This window comes from Suricata suricatta, chromosome 8, assembly GCF_006229205.1.
Source record: "Suricata suricatta isolate VVHF042 chromosome 8, meerkat_22Aug2017_6uvM2_HiC, whole genome shotgun sequence".
NCBI classification, from domain to species: Eukaryota; Metazoa; Chordata; class Mammalia; order Carnivora; family Herpestidae; genus Suricata; species Suricata suricatta.
In genome coordinates, this window is record NC_043707.1 from 114,617,114 (window position 1) to 114,634,322 (window position 17,209).

The following is a 17,209-nucleotide window of genomic DNA, read 5'->3' on the forward strand; positions in this document are numbered from 1 at the left end:
CCCTCTCTCTCTCTCCCCCTCCCTCCGTCCCTCCCTCTGCCCTCTGCTCTCTCCCACTTGCACTCACACACTCTCAAATAAACATTAGGAAAACAAGAGAAAAGTAATGTTTAAAAAAAAAATTAGCCATCTCGTCCTGTATCTAGTTTCACCCTACGTCTCTGACAAAGTGTTACTACAGGCTATCAACTTTGAGCCATTTCTAAAATGTAACTTCCCCATGAAAATGTGTGATGAGAAAGAATGTATGAAAGAAAATGTCTAAAATAACCCAAAAGGAATTCCCAAATGATTTTCCACTTCATCCCTAGAGCCAAACTGAACGCCCATCTCCCAGGAGGCCTTCCTGGGACAAGGATCACACCCCTACTTTGATGCAGGGGCTCGGTTTTCAGGCCAGGACGCTTACTCGACAGTTACATGATATAAAAGAAGAAACTGCCACCATTCCTAGCCCTAAACTACACTCTGGCCTGGAAGGTCCGGGATACAGCCCAGAAGGAGGGGACAAAAGACCCCACACAGAAGTCCTGAATGAGGTGACAGGGGCTTACGTACTTCTGCTTCTTTGATCCTTTATGCGTTTTCTCGGTTTTCTCAGCTGACCTCTCCCTCGAGTGGCTTGAGTCTCGGGAATCCACTGATTCTCTTGATTTACCTCGTTTAAGATCTCTCTCCTTATGTTTTTTACGACGTTCAATATCAAGGCGGAGGTCAACAGGATCGTCTTTGTATTTCCCCTCACTCTGCCAAAACAGAGACCAAAATGAAGGTTTTCGGGATTCAGGGCTGCCAAGTCCACCACCCCACAAACCGTGGTTTCCACTCCGACGGAGTGGTGCCCAGGAAGCACTGGCAGTGTGAGGCACCTGACCCAAGCCTGGGGAGGGCACACGACGTCCCATAGAAGTCCCTTCCTGAGGGTCCCTCACAGAACGCAAACCAGTCCTCTGAGATGATAATGTCTGCCTTCTGAAAATGCCCAACATCGACCTCGCCTGTTCGCTCCCGCTGCGCCCCAGGAAGGACTCTGGCTGGCCTACAAGCGGAGGCGGCCAAATTCCGCTTGAGGGCAGCTGGCCAGGCTGGCTCAGGCCTGCGGTCACCACCAAGAGTGGAAACGCTGGTGTCGCATTGTCCTTCCCTACCTATGCTGTGGCGGCCACCATGGGTTGATCCTCTCCTTGGAACTGGCCCTGAGCGTGGAGTCCAACAACAGACTATGGGACACTTGAGCTGCCTTCCAAAATGCCTGGTTACATTGTGAAACGGCTTTAGCGAGGGAACATCAAAAACCGTAACGGGAAATTCATGGAGTGACAATACCAGGCCGAAGTTAATTTTAAAAAAGAAAAAAGCAGCAACAGAAAAAGAAAGCAAAACCCCGTTTTTGCTGACTTCCTAGGAAGCTGAAGCCCAGGGCACATGCCGCAGACCAAGCAGCAGCAGCAGCAGCAGCAGCACTGTGCGTCCCAAACCAGGACAAAGGCTTGACGGCTCTTGGGACACTCAGAGCAGAGGGCAAGGTGGATTCAAGGACAGCAAGCACCAGGACTTGCCTCATGGGAAGTAAAACTTCTCTCAAAGAGGAAGGAATGGGCAGCTGACTCTGTAGTAACATTTCACTTACACATCCTACTAAGCTTTTTGTTGATACAAGTTTAAGTAGGTTTATTTTCATCATGTTAGGTTTTTGAGAGGGAATGAGGCCTCTGCACCCTCCAAAGACAAAAAAACAAAACAAAACAACAAGGAAACACCAAGAGAACACAGGCAGCCGCTGCTCCCTGAGGCCGCGCACCCACAGCACCTCTCTGGGGTCGGCTCTGCGAGGCCTGAGGACCAGCTCTCTTCTACTGCTTCAAACCCGTGCGTCTCACAAGGTTAGTGCTGAGCTGGGGGGGTGGGGGGGGTAGGAGAGAAGACACGCTGTGCCAGAGTACCTCTCATCACATTCAACCACCGAGACAATTCTGTCCGGAAGACTTGACGCTTACTATCTTTAGAAAAGGTTTCAGCAGCAGCATGGGAAATCTTTATAATTTTAACTGCATATGTGAATGAAGGTCAATAAATACGAAGACTTAAAAAAACAACACCCAAACCTATTATTTCATAGTAAAAAGACTGCATACAAGCTTTAACTTCTTAATAACTATGTTTGCGTGCACATCATTTGCAAATGTAACTGGGCTATCAAAATAATGTTTAGCTTTTAAAGTAACAGTAACCGACAGATGATAAATATGGTACAATGTTAGAAAAAAAAACCAGACTAGCTGTTTCAAACAGTCTACCACGTTAAGATATGAATATCTCACTCTCCTCGGACATGCATGTCGTTTTGAAATCATGGTGGGAAACAGTGCATGTAATACAGTTGATTTGATAATACTTACAAGCAGAAAAACATCACAAAAAGTTTCTTCTCTCATCATGGGCACTTGTTCCAAAACTCCTCTCTTTTTTTTCTCAAGCTCACCTCAATAGACTTTGGGGTCATTTACCATATTCTAACCACTTCACAAAGGTTGTTGATACATTTAATAAAAATTAACCCTTTGTAGTTCATTTTTAGAATTATGCCCATCCTTAAAAGAAAAACACAAACTTAAGTAGAGAGTAATTTAAACAAACACATTTCTGTCAAGTTCATGCCCAACGCACTCATTTTGTTGGAATTACGATCAAAGCAACAGTTCACCTTGTAGCCAGGTTCCCGTGGGCTTTTCATTTCATCATGAGCCAAACCATGTTTTCTGAATGTACTGGGAGAAATGTCTATCCTCCTAAAAATTGAAAACCGAAAACTACTTAATATCCCACAGCGTGAATACAGTAGCGGTAACATTTTAGTTCATAAGTTGGCCAACAGAATCATAGGCATTCCTTTTATCTTTCATAACTTACACACATATATTATTTACATTCTTTGCTTATATATTTATACCCTCCCGTAGGTGTGTCTGGGAGCACACAGGCGCGTACCCACAACACGCAGACCAACCTCTCAATCCCAAGCCAAGGGAACTTCTCATTCCTCCCCAGAACTGTTACAGCCAGGAAGAAAGACTCACCTACACCCACGCCTATAATCTCAAATCCACATCAAGACTATCCATGCCCTGCTAACCTCAAAGGGCAGTTTTCATCTTGGGAGTAAGAATATAATGGCCCATTACTTAACTACTAGGTTCGGTTTAGAGGAGAAAACAATGGCCTGGCACGTACACACCCCCCCCCCCCCCCCCCCCCCCCCCCCCCCCCCCCCCCCCCCCCCCCCCCCCCCCCCCCCCCCCCCCCCCCGCCCAAAGACCCTAAAGCCTGAAGACTGTTGTAGAAACAGGGTTCTCCTACCTACAGCAACAGGCTCAAGAGCAGGCTATTAAGAAATTAAAGAAACAGCTAAGTCTGTTTCTAGTCAAAACCCTTAACTACTGAATATACTCCCACAACCCGCTGGGCTTTTAAACCCCCTGACGTAATTCCATAAGCGCTCTCACGCACGGCAAACACGGGGGTTGCTTAGGAGAACTTAACGTCTACTCCACCTACAGGAAGTTCACAGTGGTCTCAGGTTACCGTCTGTCAGCTTCCAACAATACAAGGATTCATCTATATCAAAAGGTGGGTCTTCCTAGGCCCAAAGTTAGAAGCTCTCGTCATCAAGGCAGTCCTTTCCAGTCAAACAACAAACGCCACTATTACCCTCGAGACTGGAGAATGTTTACCCTAACGCTGCTGCCAGCGCACCTAACACTGACAGAAACAAGAGCAGTCTGTTATCTGATGAGCGGTCTTTTACGGCCACCTCCAGGGTAGGGCTGAAGTCCTCACCTGTGTATCTCTGGGCTTTTCTTGTTCTTAGCCGCCTCCTGCTCAGTTCCTCTCTTTAGGTATTTAGTAAAGCGTTCATGCAATGTCATTCCTGAGGACCCAAAGTGATGCTCTGTGGGAATTCAAAGAACACATTATGCCACCAAAGGCAGACAGAATAGTCAACTCTTCTGCATGAACCTGTAGCCACAGAGATGTGACACAAATACTCAAATACAGTAACAAACACACTGAAAAGAGGAAGGAAAACGGTTGGGACTGTGTCTGGGTTTCCACTATCTAAGTCCCGTGTCTCAGGACATGGACACAAGGAAACCAAGGGCTCACTTCTCTGTAAATCACAGCACCAACTCTCACTGGAGTTTAAATTTCAGGTGAACCTGTAACTGGCCCAGCCCAGTTTCTTTATCACTTCTCTCAGCCATTCCCCAACCTGCCCACCTCAATTTGCCCAAAAAATGGTAGAATAATGTGGGGAAGAAATTCATGCCACGAAGTCTCTGAGAGACCGCCACAGGCTAGAAAGGAAAAGACAAGAGGTGCTGGAAAAGCCACTTTCCAGACTTCCTTCGGCGAGCATTTTAAACCTCCCATGAAGGATTTTACCTATTCTCACGAGCACAGGTTACTAGCATTTTGAAACGTTCAACTCTGTAATTACAAAATGGAAACGCCTCCTTGGAAGGACTCTCCTTCCAGCCAGTCCCTAGCTTCAAAGGCGCTTTTGATGAGATAAGGGGCCCCCGAACGCTCCCTTCGTCACCCAGTCACCCAGACAGGGAGGTTCAAGCAGGCTGGGGTCTGCGCTCACCTTTCACATGGTGAACAATGGTCACGATATGCTGGGCAAACAGTTCCGAGGGGCTCCGCTGAGACTGAGCTGACTGTATGTGCTGGAAAATGGAACGGAATTCCTGTTCCTTTTTGTTGCTATGGACTAGATCCCGACAGAGCTTGCGTTCCTGAGCCAATAAGCCACTGGGTCTGAAAAAGAAACATAGGGAGGCGCGGTGTAACAAGATATATAGGAAGTCCAAACACTCAGACCCTAAAAATGCAATGCTTCCTCCCTCTCCGCAGAGTTTTAAATTTACCCAGTTTCTTTTTACTTCCTACCCAAGTTCAAAGTAATTTCAATGGACCACAACTGTGGAAAGGGGCATCCAAAATCTCTCCTCCCTTTCCTCACTGGGAGTCTCTAACAGGAACAAACAGTAAAGTACTGAACGTCAGTGACCGTTTGCAGAGTTGCTGCTAGTTTTAACACGCACACCAAATAGAAAAGTGTTTTAAAAGATCAACTAGAGAAAATAAAATAAAAAAAAAAAAGACCGACTAGCTTGGGCAGCCAGGGCCACTCGGGGAAGTGACACGGTGAGGTAGGAGGCACCTGGAATGCTGCTCAGGCAGACTTCCAACTGGTTTTGCGGTTTTTACAGCAGGTCTGGTCTGAAACACGGTCAGTCTGGGCCTTACCATTCTTTCATGAAGTTCTGCCACACAGCCCTCCACCCAAGCCCCAACTTTAAAATCGCTACGTTGTGTGATGCAGGTCTGTAATAGACTCTGGTAACCAGCTAAGAATGGAGAAATGGATTCTGGATGGCTCCACAGGCAAAATCCTCTTAAGCACATTTAAGCGGGGAAAATGGGATGCCAGGGGAGATGGGTAAGATGATGGACCAAGGTCGAGAAGGGGACCCAGCACCCAGCCAGCCAGTCACTAAAGACTGAAAAGACGCTTCACACCCCTGTGATACTGTCCCCAACACGTAACTGCTCAGTGACACACACTCCACTGAAAACAGACTGACGTTATCAGCTATGAAACTTGGACAGCACAGGAAATACAGGAGAGGCCTGTCCTGGTTCCAGAACGTCCTTGGAGAGCGGTTAGGAGATGCCCCTTGGACCACTAAAGCCCTGAGGTTCAAGGGCTACACCTCACCTGGCAAGGTCCTCATCAAAAGAGTCCATCCGGACATTGACCTGGGCCTCTCGAGTAATAGAAAACGAAGACTTCCCTGAGGAAAAGTCTCCTTTGGCTCCTAGCTTCTCTCGGCTCTCAGAGGTCTTTCTCGGGGGAGGTGATGAGCTTTTCTCCTGGACTGCTTTGTAAGCGGTCACTCGGAAATTCTTTTCAGGCACAAACCCCCGGTGCCCACTTTCGGTTCTCTTGGGCCCTCCCCGATCCTCCTTTTTGGATCTCTCGGAGAAAGACTCCTCCTCCAGCTCCTCGGTTTTCCTCTGCTTCTCCTTCCCTGGAGGCGCATACACCAGGCCCTCCCACTTGCTGGACTTCTCCTCCTCCTGGTTTTTGTTTGCACCTGCTATAACTTTCGACATAAATTTGGGTTCATCATCAAACTCCGACTCCTTCCTTCCCTTGGCTTTGTCCTTATCCGGATCATCCATGCCCTCCTTGTGGAGGTCGGCCATCTTCTTCTCAAAGTCGTCTCGAAGCTTATACCTTTTGGGAGACTGGCTGCCCCGAAAAGACTTTTCAGCATCAGTTTTGGGAGCAAACGGATCAGATTTCATTTTCGCATCACCCAGGCCGGTGTCAGAGAAGCTCCCTTTTTCTTTCACTTTCTCTTTATCGGTATTTGTTTGTTTCTGCTCCTTATCTTTTCCATTCTCGGCCTTCGGCTCTTCCAGGTACCTAGTGAGAAAGCACAAGGGAAACACAAAAGAGGCTCCTTTAAGCAACCTGAGCTGAACCAGCACCATTGTTGTTTTTTTTTAATTCTCTGAACAAACATGTCTTGTAGATTCCAGTGTTACCAAAGGACTTTATACTTGGTGACTTTCTAGTATTTTCTAAAAAGTGGCCCTTACAGGTCTAGGAACTCGGATGCCATTTAAGAGAAAATACACGGCCATGTCTTACAAGAGCAACCAAAACGGAAACAGCAAAGGAACATTTTTAGGAAACCAAAAACAAAGACCTACTTACCCGTGAGTGGTCTAGGAAAAAAAAAATTAAGGTCTTATCCAACCTTCACTCAGTCACTTAAAATCTGCTTTCAGCAAAGTTAACATAGAATGTTCAACCTTGGACTGTTTTGCTTTTTATAACTCACATTTGGAAATACAAGTCTCAAAAGAGACTTCATGTTTGCTTCAAGTCACCTAGAAGATCTAAATATGAAATATACTGCGAACACAAATAAAAACAAAACACAAGTTAATGGGGGAAGAGGGCAAAAACCATCCTACTCGTTCTTACGGGAAAGCGGAGCTCACGCCCGAGTCCCTAACGAGATGCCCAGGCCTGGCAAGGGGGCACACTCCCATTTCAAAGCAGACTCACTGAAGGCTGGGAAGTAGAGGCTGAACATCTCATCTGTACCATTAATGAAGAAAGTGTAATCACGTTCTAGTTGTGTTAATATGGCAAAGAAGGACCAAAGGACAGCAGGGCACCAGAGATATGCTAATAACAGAGGGAAGAAGAAAGGGAAGCCACCTGCCCCGGTTAAGTCTCTCTTGACAACCTGGTCCCAGGGCAACTTCCTTGCTCCATCTCTGCCATCCCAATCCATCCAACCACACAAGGACGCAGGTTCCAACTCACCACGTCCCCCAGAGCAAAAAGACAGAAGCACAGTCACGTCCTAACACGCAGCCTGGCTGGCTTCTACTGGGACCCACACCCACCTTGTGATTTTAAAACAAGGGCTTCCTGGACTAAGCCTCAGGCTTTCCCATTTTGCCCAGTCTCCTCAACTGGAGGGTGTGAGGGTACGACGTGTAGCTCTTCACCATCATGGGCTGCTGCTGACGGATCCCAGTAGGTCCTACAGGCTCTAACATCTCCAATGGCCCATTCATTTTGGCAAAGACCGTATTTTTCTGATAGCTGACCCATAAAACTCTATTGTTCTCTGGCTGACATGGGTCGAATCCAAGGCAAATTTTAAATGTGAAAACATCACTGCAGAGCAGTCTAAAGAAACCTTATGCTGCAACACAAATTCAGGAAGGTAGGAAGCTAGAGTTAAGCTACAGGTTTCCTTGGGTGATGCTTTTCAAGTTTGCTATTGCAAAGTTTAGGAAATGGGGATTACCTTATTACCATTAATCAGAGCTCTAACTTAGATATTACAATTAGACTGCCAGCTGGCGAGAGAAAAACCCAAGCAGGCAGAGGAAACAAGATACTTGCCTCTTTGTGTAGGCTGCTCCCCCCTGAGCAGCCTCCTCCTTCTGAGATGAGCCATACGTGGAGCCAGTGGCTGGTGGACTCTTACCCACAGGGCTCTTTTTGGATGGACTCAAGGACCCAGAGCCATGATCGAATGGACCTTGGTGTGTCCCAGCCTGGTACCCAGAACCACTCTGCAGAGCTGAGCCCATCTGGGATGTGCTGGACAGCGGAGGGCTAGGTTTTGGCACGGGGCTGGGACGGGGCGAGCGCCGCCTCACCACCACAGACTGGAGGGGGCTTTTGAGGGCAGGGCTTCGCTCCCGGGGACTCAGCTCAGAGGCTGCGGAGGCCCGTGATGCAGAGCCAGCACCATACGTGCTGGCATCTGCCCATGGTTTCGAGCCATCAGACGCTTTCGTGTCTTGCGAGCTGCCTCCAGAGAGCGCCTGCTCCTTGGCCTCGTCTCCCTGGCTATCCCCGGCGGCCTGAGACGGCCGGCTGTCCTTGGAAGAGGGCTTTTTCTCCTTTGCAGACTTGCGCTTAGAAGATTCAACTCGGCTGTGGTTGGAGGAAGAACGGGAGGAGGAGGAGCGCCTCGACCTGTCGGAGGAAGACTTGTCGGAGTTCCGCGAGTGGCTCCTGGACCTCGGGGAGGGGGACCTCCTCTTCGGGGAGCGGGAGCGGGAGCGGCCCCGGCGCGGGCTGTAGGCCTGCCGGTAGCTCTGCCAGCCTGGGCGGTAGTTCCCGTAGCCCCCGCGGCTGTACTGGCCCCACGGGTAGAAGCCCCTGCTGCGCCCGCGGAAGTAGTAGGGCCTTCGGTAGCCTCTGTTGTGACCTCGGAAATCCCGGTTCTGATACACTCTCGGGTGATTCCTCTCTCTGTTGTGAGCTGGGGAATATGATCTGGAACGAGACCTAGAACTGAAAAGGGGGAGGAGGGAAATATTTGAATTTCTGACGCAAGCCTTCTTATTTAAGAAATCCCTGCCAACACGGAGGTAAGTTTGAGATCCTGTTCTTACATGTTTTTTTCAGTTTTGTTTTCAAAGAAAGGGCACAAATTTAAATACTTAATCCCATTGCTGACCCATACGAAGTACAAATATATAGAAATATAAGTCCCTTTACCGAGACTGCTTCATTTATACTGTAGCACTTTTTAAGTGGAAATGTATTTCTACGATGCCTAAAAGAATAACGTTCTTAATGTAGTAAGCTAAACAAACCCATTTTACTACAGCGTACACATCGCTTAAAGTTTAGATGGGATTGTAGAGGTAGGTCCCTACACCACTAGAAGCCAGGAAGCACGGAAGCTCAAGTCTGCAGGCACAGGTCCAGACTAGGCAGGTCCTTTGTCCCTACAATGGTATAACACTCTCCTCATCCTAGTCAACCCTGTCTGTCTACACAAGACCCCTTTCTTAGATTCCACTAAAACTCAGGGTTGTAAACACACAGTCCCAACCAAAGAACACTTGAATAGGAACTTGAGATGCAACTGCTCAAGCTTAAAAGAATTCACTGAAATCAGGTCAGCAAAAGATACACATACTGTTTTTTTACTGGGGATCTGGGGGCACCTGGGTGGCTGAGTCAGGTAAGTGCCTGACTTCAGCCTAAGTCATGATCTCGCCATTCCTGAGTTCAAGCCTGTTTCAGATTCTGTGTCTTCCCCCCCCACCCCCAAACTCACACTCTGTCTCTCTCAACAATAAACACTGGGAAAAAAATTTTACTGAGCACCTGGAAATAGTTCCTCAGGGGGTCAGTTTCTGTTGCTGCGTTACAAGACCCTACCTGTAGTCGCCACAAGAGGGCACCATCCGACCATAAACAGCCAAGTACACAGGAGGTTAAGTGAACAACAAAGCCAATCCCTCTTCCAGCACCACTGCCCACTCATCTTTCAGGTCAACCTGAAGCTGAGTGTGGTGGTGTGTTCTTCATCCAACAATCGGGGACTCTATTTGGGCAAAGGGACATATCCAGAACCACGGGGATTCAAAAGTAACCTAACTTTGTAAAAATTACATGCTTCTGAATGCTAGGCTTGTCAACGACAGGGAGCTGTTTCCATCTAAAAACCAAAAGCTGCTATCTGTTGGTGTAAAAATCCACTGGGGTTCTTGGATACCGAATGTGCCTTGTCAATTATGATATGCACCATTAACATAAAAATATGTAAAACTGCTACAAAAGTCTTCGCAGAAATATTTTCTTTGCATATAGTAGAATAAAAACCTTTGGTTAATCAACAGAATTTTTCATAATAGGTCTAACTAAAAACATTTTATTTGTTTATTTTGTTTTATAAGTAACTCCATTTAGCAAATATGACAGATCATAACTAAACAAATGGTGTTTTTGAGAAGAAATTTACATTTAATTTAATCCACAGAAGATAAAGTGGATTGGTCTTCCGCTACTTATTCCAGGGTGTTCGGTTCCAGGTTCTTTATCTGCCCCAAGAACAAATGTGACCGACAAAAAACGTATCATATCGCTGGTTGTTAACAGCTGCTATTTAAGTACAATGGGAAAAAAAGAACTTACCTTCCAAACTTTTCATTCGAAAACAGTAACAATATAAGAAAAGAAGGAACAGGCAGATGCAGGCTATGAAACTGAATATGACCCGATTAAATGGCTACACTTGAGGGACGTGATGCACCACCAGCACTAAGGAGGGTTTAATTCATGTTCCCATCCTCAGAGGCTACTGCTGCTTCTCTGTCACCCATTACTAGTGCGGGCCTGGGGCACACTGCGTCCAAGCCCGCAGTCACTGCACAGGTGCAGGAACACGAGTCTCTGCAGATTGCAAATGAAGGTATTTACGAGAAGTCACTTAAAAGGATACAGTCTGAAATACAAGGAAACAATCAATTTTCTCCAATTCTGTAGAACTCAGCAGTTAAGTTAATTTAAAGGCATGGTTTCTCAAACTCTCTGGATAGTATACTTTCCTTGTAGGAGAGGGAAAACAAAAGAAAAAAAAAATCATGGAACAGATAAGCCAGAAATAAAAAGTGAACATCCAGTGGCAAGTTTATCTGTTTCTAAAAAATAAAACAGAGATGTCAGACTAGAACTGAGTATAAAAACATGTTTTCTAGTGGAGAAATTCCTCCAAAATAACAATCTTCTCAGTATAAGACAGCACATAAAGTGGCTCTGGACCTACCCCAGCACAAACCGCCCGAGATTTTCCCCCTCGTGTGCCACGTCACTGACCATGCCAAACAATCTGTAGAATCCGAAGAGATCTGTCCAGACGGATCTGCCCGGAATCCCAGTTATCACAAATACTTCAGAGCTGGTTAGCATTTTCCAATTTGGTTTGTGTCTGTTCAATTCAGTCATTCAGTTTTGTTTGTAGAGCCTCTTGTTTTTGAGCCAATTACTTAATTTCCATCTACTAGATTAAGTTGTAAAGTGCTACCCTCTTCAGAACCAACTGAGCTAAGCTGAAGCTGAAACGGCCCTACTCAAAGACTCTGGGTGCAAGGCGCAAGTCCGTGACGAGTCTCTGCAGGGTCCCGGCCTTGGCGGCAGCATCCTAAGCTGGACAGAAGTCTATGTGGTGGGCTTCCCTCTTCTTTGTTCGGGGGAGAGGGGTGGTGAAACGTACAAGTTTACTTATACTGACTCTGACACAATTAAGCCACAGTCTCTAGCCTAGGGCTTGAACAAAGTTTGGCATAAAAAATGCATGCCCAAAATACACAAAAGAGAAGGGGAGAGGCTAGGACTCATTACCCTCAAGGTGTAATATTACCTTAAAAAAAAAAAAAAAAAAACTAAAAAGCTTGTGTTTCTGCTGTTTGAGGAAGAGACTCCATATATTCTAACATATCAGGATCATTAACATTTACGCACACCAATTTTTTATTCACCCTCTGGTCTGAAAATAATTTGTTCAAGCAGGCCTCTCACAGACTTCATTAAGATGTTGGGAGGAAACAAAGAACCCCACCAGCCATCTCCTTAAGACGTCACGGAAGCACTACCCAGGACTATGGAAATAAAGAACACAGCTTGATAACTACTTTTCCTGAGGTCTATTTTAAATTTTGTCATCAATTTATTTAACAAACTCTAGAAACTCATGTGAAATAAGGAGCAGGGGGCAGGGTTCCAAGTGGTGAAGCTGAGAAACTACTTCCTAGCCTGGTGAGACTCTGACAACAAGAACAGAAGCCCTGTGCAAATATCCCCCTTTGGTATTTAAATACACGGATATTCGCGTGCAGAACCTTATCTCTACAAACAAGCACTTGTCTGCTCACAAGAGAAAATTCAAAAATTCAAAGTTGTGAAGAATGAAAAACTCAACTCTCAACTCATTAAAAGAGGAAAGGAGCTGGCGGTTAGCATCCTGTTCTAAGACATAACTGAAACGTGGAGATCCACTGAAAGATGTGAAACCTGTCTGAATTAAAGAATACAGGCAATAAAGCCAAAAGAATTATTTGTACACTTAGGCACAGAGATATATCTACACGAGTGATTTTTAGATGGCTTTGCTGTGTTTTACTAAAGAGACATGATTTGTTAGAACTGGCACTTCAGGTGTAAAAAATGACAACAAACATTAAGTTTTTGTGGTTTAATTACGTTATTGAATTAATAAGGCCTCTTTCCTTGCAATGCTGCTCAAACTATTAATCCCCTTAGCTATCTTTTCTTTGCCAATGATGCATAGAATCTTTGGTCCAAAGCCTCCAAAAATACTTCAGGAATGTATCAATCAGGTGAAGCAAGCAGCTCAAATAAAAACTAAATGCTCTTTCTTCTAAAGCAGATGAGAAACAGTATGTGCTGGCAGAGGAGAGAAGGAATTAGGCAAACAGTAGAGCAGTCAAAGGTGATCTGGATTTGCGGTGTTTGCAGAGAGCTGTCGTATCTTACAGCCCAACCCTCTCCCTCAAGCCAACCCCCCACCCCCCCGACTCCGTCTGACACTCACAGAGTCTAGCAAAACACCTTCAGAGAGCCCCTGAACGGATACAGTAGTTATCCCGATATACAGCCACCCACACCCCTTACCTCAGCCTGCGCTTTCTTGAACGAGAGACAGATCGACTTCTGGACCGAGACTTCGAAAATGAACGAGAACGAGATCTTGATGCAGATCTTGAGCGAGAAGAGCGAGATCCAGACTTGGATTTGTTTGTTTTTGACATCTCTGAAGAGAGGGTCACTTTTCAATTACACCTAAAGTAAAATAACAAATTCAAACAAATGAGGGAATACCTCTGCAAACCTGAACTTCTCTGGACACTTAGAAACAATTTTTTTTAAACAGATGAAATGACTGATTAAAAATACTCTCTGCCCTTTTATCAAAAGGGATTTCTACAGTATTTATACTTCACTAAAAAAAATTTTTTTAGAAGCAGGCAGGTGGCTCAGTCAGTTAAGCATCTGACTCTTGATCTCAGCTCAGGTCTTCATTTTCAGGGTCATGAGTTCAAGCCCCATGCTGAGCTCTACACTGGGTATGAAGCTTACTTAAAAAATAAAAACAGGGGCACCTGGGTGGCTCAGTCGGTTAAGCCTCTGATTTCGGCTCAGGTCATGATCCCACGTTCGTGGGTTCTAGCCCCGTGTCAGATGGGCTCTGTGCTGACAGCTCAGAGCCTGGTCCCTGTTTCTGATTCTGTCTCCCCCTCTCTCTGCCCCTCATCACTCATGCTCTATCTTTCTCTTTCAAAAAAGTAAATAAAACATTAAATAAAATAAAAAAATAAAAACAAAATTTTGGGGGGTGCTTGGCTAGCTCAGTCGATACAGCATGCAACTCTTGATCTCAGGGACATGCGGACATGGGGGCTTACTTTAAACGGGGGAGAGGGGAGGGAGTGCCTGGATGGCTCAGGTGGTTAAGCGTCTGACTCTGGCTCAAGTCATGATCTCATGGTTCATGAGTCTGAGCCCTGCATCAGGCTCTGTGCTGATAGCTCAGAGCCTGTAGCCTACTTTGGATTAAAAAGTGTGAGAGAACACCACAAAATAGTGTTGGGAAAACTGAACAGCTACATGCAGAAGAATGAAACTGAATGACTTTCTTATACCCTACACACCAAAAAAACCTCAAAATGGATAAAGGATCTAAATGTGAGACCTGAAACCATAATTCTAGAAGAGAGCACAGGCAGTAATTTCTCTGACATTAGCTATAGCAACATTTTTCTAGATAGGTCTCATGAGGCAGGGGAAACAAAAGTAACAATAAACTATTGGAACTATATCAGAATAAAAAACTTCTGCACAGTGGGGCACCTGGGTGGCTCCGTCAGTTTAGGGTCCATCTCTCGATTCTGGCTCAGGTCATGATCTCAGGCTTGCAGGACTGAGTCCCACGTCAGACTCTGGGCTGAGCCTGGAGCCTGCCTGGGACTCTCTCTCTCCCCTTCTTCCTGTCTACCCTGCTCACATTCTCTCTCTAAATTGAAAATAAAAGTAAATGTGTTTTAAATATAGCTTCTGCAGAGTGAGAGGAACACTCAGTAAAACAAAAAGACAACCTACTGAATGGGAGAAGGTATTTGCAAATGATACATACAATACGAGGTTAGTGCCCAAAAAATATAAAGAACTCATACAACTCAACACCAAAAATAACAAATAATCCAATCAAAAATGGGCAGAAGACACAGACATTTCTCTTCAAACAGGACATACATGAAAAGATGCTCAACATCGCTCATCATCAGGGAAATTCAAATCAAAACCATAATGAGGTATTACCTCACACCGGTCAGAATGGCTAAAATCAAAAACATAAGAAACAACAAATGTTGGTGAGGAATTAGAGAAACCCTGTGCACGGCTGGTAGAGATGCAAAATGGTGTGGCCTCTGTGGAAAACAGTATGGAGGTTCCTCAAAAAAATTAAAAACAGAACTGCACTATGACCCAGTAATTCTATTACTGGTATCTACCCAAACACAGAAGCAGCCCAAGAGTTCACCAATGGATGAATGGGTAAAGAAGATGTGGTGGGATAGAGTATCACTCAGCCATAAAAACGAGCAAATTCTTGCCATTTGCAACAACATGGATGGATCTAGTGGGTATAACGCTAAGTAAAATAAGTCAGAGAAAGACACCCTATGATTTCACTCATGTGAGATTTAAGAAACTAAAACAAGTAAGGGCGCCTGGGTCTCAGCTGGTCAAGTGTCTGATTTGGGGTCAGGTGGTGATGATCGCAGGGTTCTTGCTCTCAAGCCCTCTGCTGTCAGCGCAGAGCTTGCTTTGGATCCTCTGGTCTCCCCATCTCTCTGCCCCTCCCCGGCTAGTGCTCGTTCTCTGTCTGCCTCAAAAATAAACTTTGGAAAAAAAATTAATTTAAAAAAAGAGAAAGAGAAAAAAGACACGAACAAGAAAGTCTCTTTAGTTACAGAGAACTGATGATGACCAGAGCGAGGGGGCGGCGGGCATGGGTGAAACGGGGGACAGGGATTAAGGGCACACTCATGAAGAGCACTGAGTGCTGCACAGCACTGTTAGGCCTCCATGCTGTCCACCTGAAACTGCTGTAACACTGTCAGTTAATTAGACTGGAATTAAAAAGGGGGGGGGGTATCCTCAAATACCCTAATACTCTGGTGGCATGTACTACGTCCTGTAAAATACAGGATATTATAATCCATAAACATAGTCCTAAGGTAATTTATAAAGTGAAGAACTGTCACTTTCTTTTAGCCCTTCTTCAGCATCAAGAGTCAGCCTTTTTGTGTGGTTATTTTCCCATGAAAAAATAAAATTGCCTTTTTCCTTTTCTTTCCTCCCCGGCAGGAATGAATGAACGGAGAGTGCCTCAGGGCTGCCCAGACAAGCCTGCAGGCTCTGGTCAGCAAGGTGCACCCGGCACTACAACTGAGGCAACTTCCAAGGCGCAAAACGTTGAAGAGCTATAGCACGTGTCTATCAGGAAGAACAAGGATCAGTCAAAACCCACAAAGCTAGTTAACCGCCAAACCAGGACAAAACTCTAGGGCTTACCCTATCACACTTCACTGCTTCGCTGCTCCGCCGCGCAGCCCTGGCCTGGGAAGGGAAGGCAGGCGATACTCAGCCAACACCCCCGCCCCTACCTCTCAGATTCCGTTACTCAGATCTCAGCTCACAAGCCATCTCCGCAGGCGCACGCCTTGCTGGCTCAGTCCCTTAAGTGGCCGACTCTCAGTTTCGGCCCAGGTCGTGATCTCTAGTAAGTGAATTCAAGTTCACCCCAGTCTCTAATTATTACATCCAGGTTTTAGATACAAATTTTAAGAGCTTTTAGAAAGGTAAGGAAGTCCAGGAAGCTGCTATCGCTCTAGATCACAGGGGAAATAACTATAACCATAAAAAAGAGGCCTGATTTAGAGGACGGAAAACCGCTAGGAAGCCAGAGAGACTAAGGATAACACGAGATTGCTAAATGAGGGCGCCAAAGACCTAGTCTAGACCCTGCCAAAGGGACGGAACTATTGTGTGCTCCAGCAAGGTCAAAGAGATTTCCATGTGAGGCCAATTTTTGGCAGTAGTTGTCACTGTACAAAGCCAAGGTAGAAGACTAAGTCAGCTATTCAGGGATGAGGAGGTGGAGGTGTAACTGAGTGATTTACAGGAACCGCACACGGAAAATCCATTGTTTTTTTGGTTGGCCTTCAGCATATTTTGGGTTTAGTCTTGCTGCATGGCTTTTTTCTGTCACAAGTTTAGGGCTATTTTTGCCTTGCAATGTCTCTGCCCAATCTTCAAATTTAGCTTAAGTTGGAATGAAAACTCCTTTCATATCACTGGTATTGTCCACAACAAGGTGATTACACACCAAGTGGACGATACTAGACTTTGAAAGGAAAAAAAAGGAGCAGCAAGTTAGTGTAGAAATATTCATTTCACCCCCAGAAACTGGAAAATCACAAAGCTAATTTTCATTAAGAGGAAGGAAAACTTGTCATCTAAATACAGATAAAGTCAAACCTAACATTTCTAAGTATAAACTTACTGGAGCTGACAAGAATGCTTAAGAGTCACAATACTGTGAGGCCATCCTTACTCCTACCTACCCTGGGACCTTTCTAAATGTGAATTGAAACTAACTTTAAAAACATCATTATACTCTGAGAAATAAGCAGAGTGACTCTGGATGATGATACAAAACCACAGCTGGAGAGAAGACAATGAATCACTTAACTCATCTGAGAGAATGCTAGATCGTGG

The 17,209-nt window shown here is 45.5% G+C and overlaps 1 protein-coding gene across 2 annotated transcripts in view; it reads right to left on the bottom strand.

The window, feature by feature from the left end:
- Nucleotides 1-17,209, bottom strand: part of THRAP3 (thyroid hormone receptor associated protein 3) — a 72,256-nt gene that overhangs the window by 6,064 nt on the left and 48,983 nt on the right. For both annotated transcript variants that reach the window (XM_029946290.1, XM_029946291.1), the window contains 7 exons: nt 13,040-13,207; nt 8,006-8,908; nt 5,786-6,499; nt 4,649-4,821; nt 3,838-3,949; nt 2,705-2,789; nt 559-746 (listed from right to left, as the gene is read on the bottom strand). In XM_029946290.1, coding sequence (XP_029802150.1) covers nt 559-746; nt 2,705-2,789; nt 3,838-3,949; nt 4,649-4,821; nt 5,786-6,499; nt 8,006-8,908; nt 13,040-13,176 — 2,312 coding nt within the window. In that variant the 5' untranslated portion in view covers nt 13,177-13,207. The remainder of the gene's footprint in view (nt 1-558; nt 747-2,704; nt 2,790-3,837; nt 3,950-4,648; nt 4,822-5,785; nt 6,500-8,005; nt 8,909-13,039; nt 13,208-17,209) is intronic.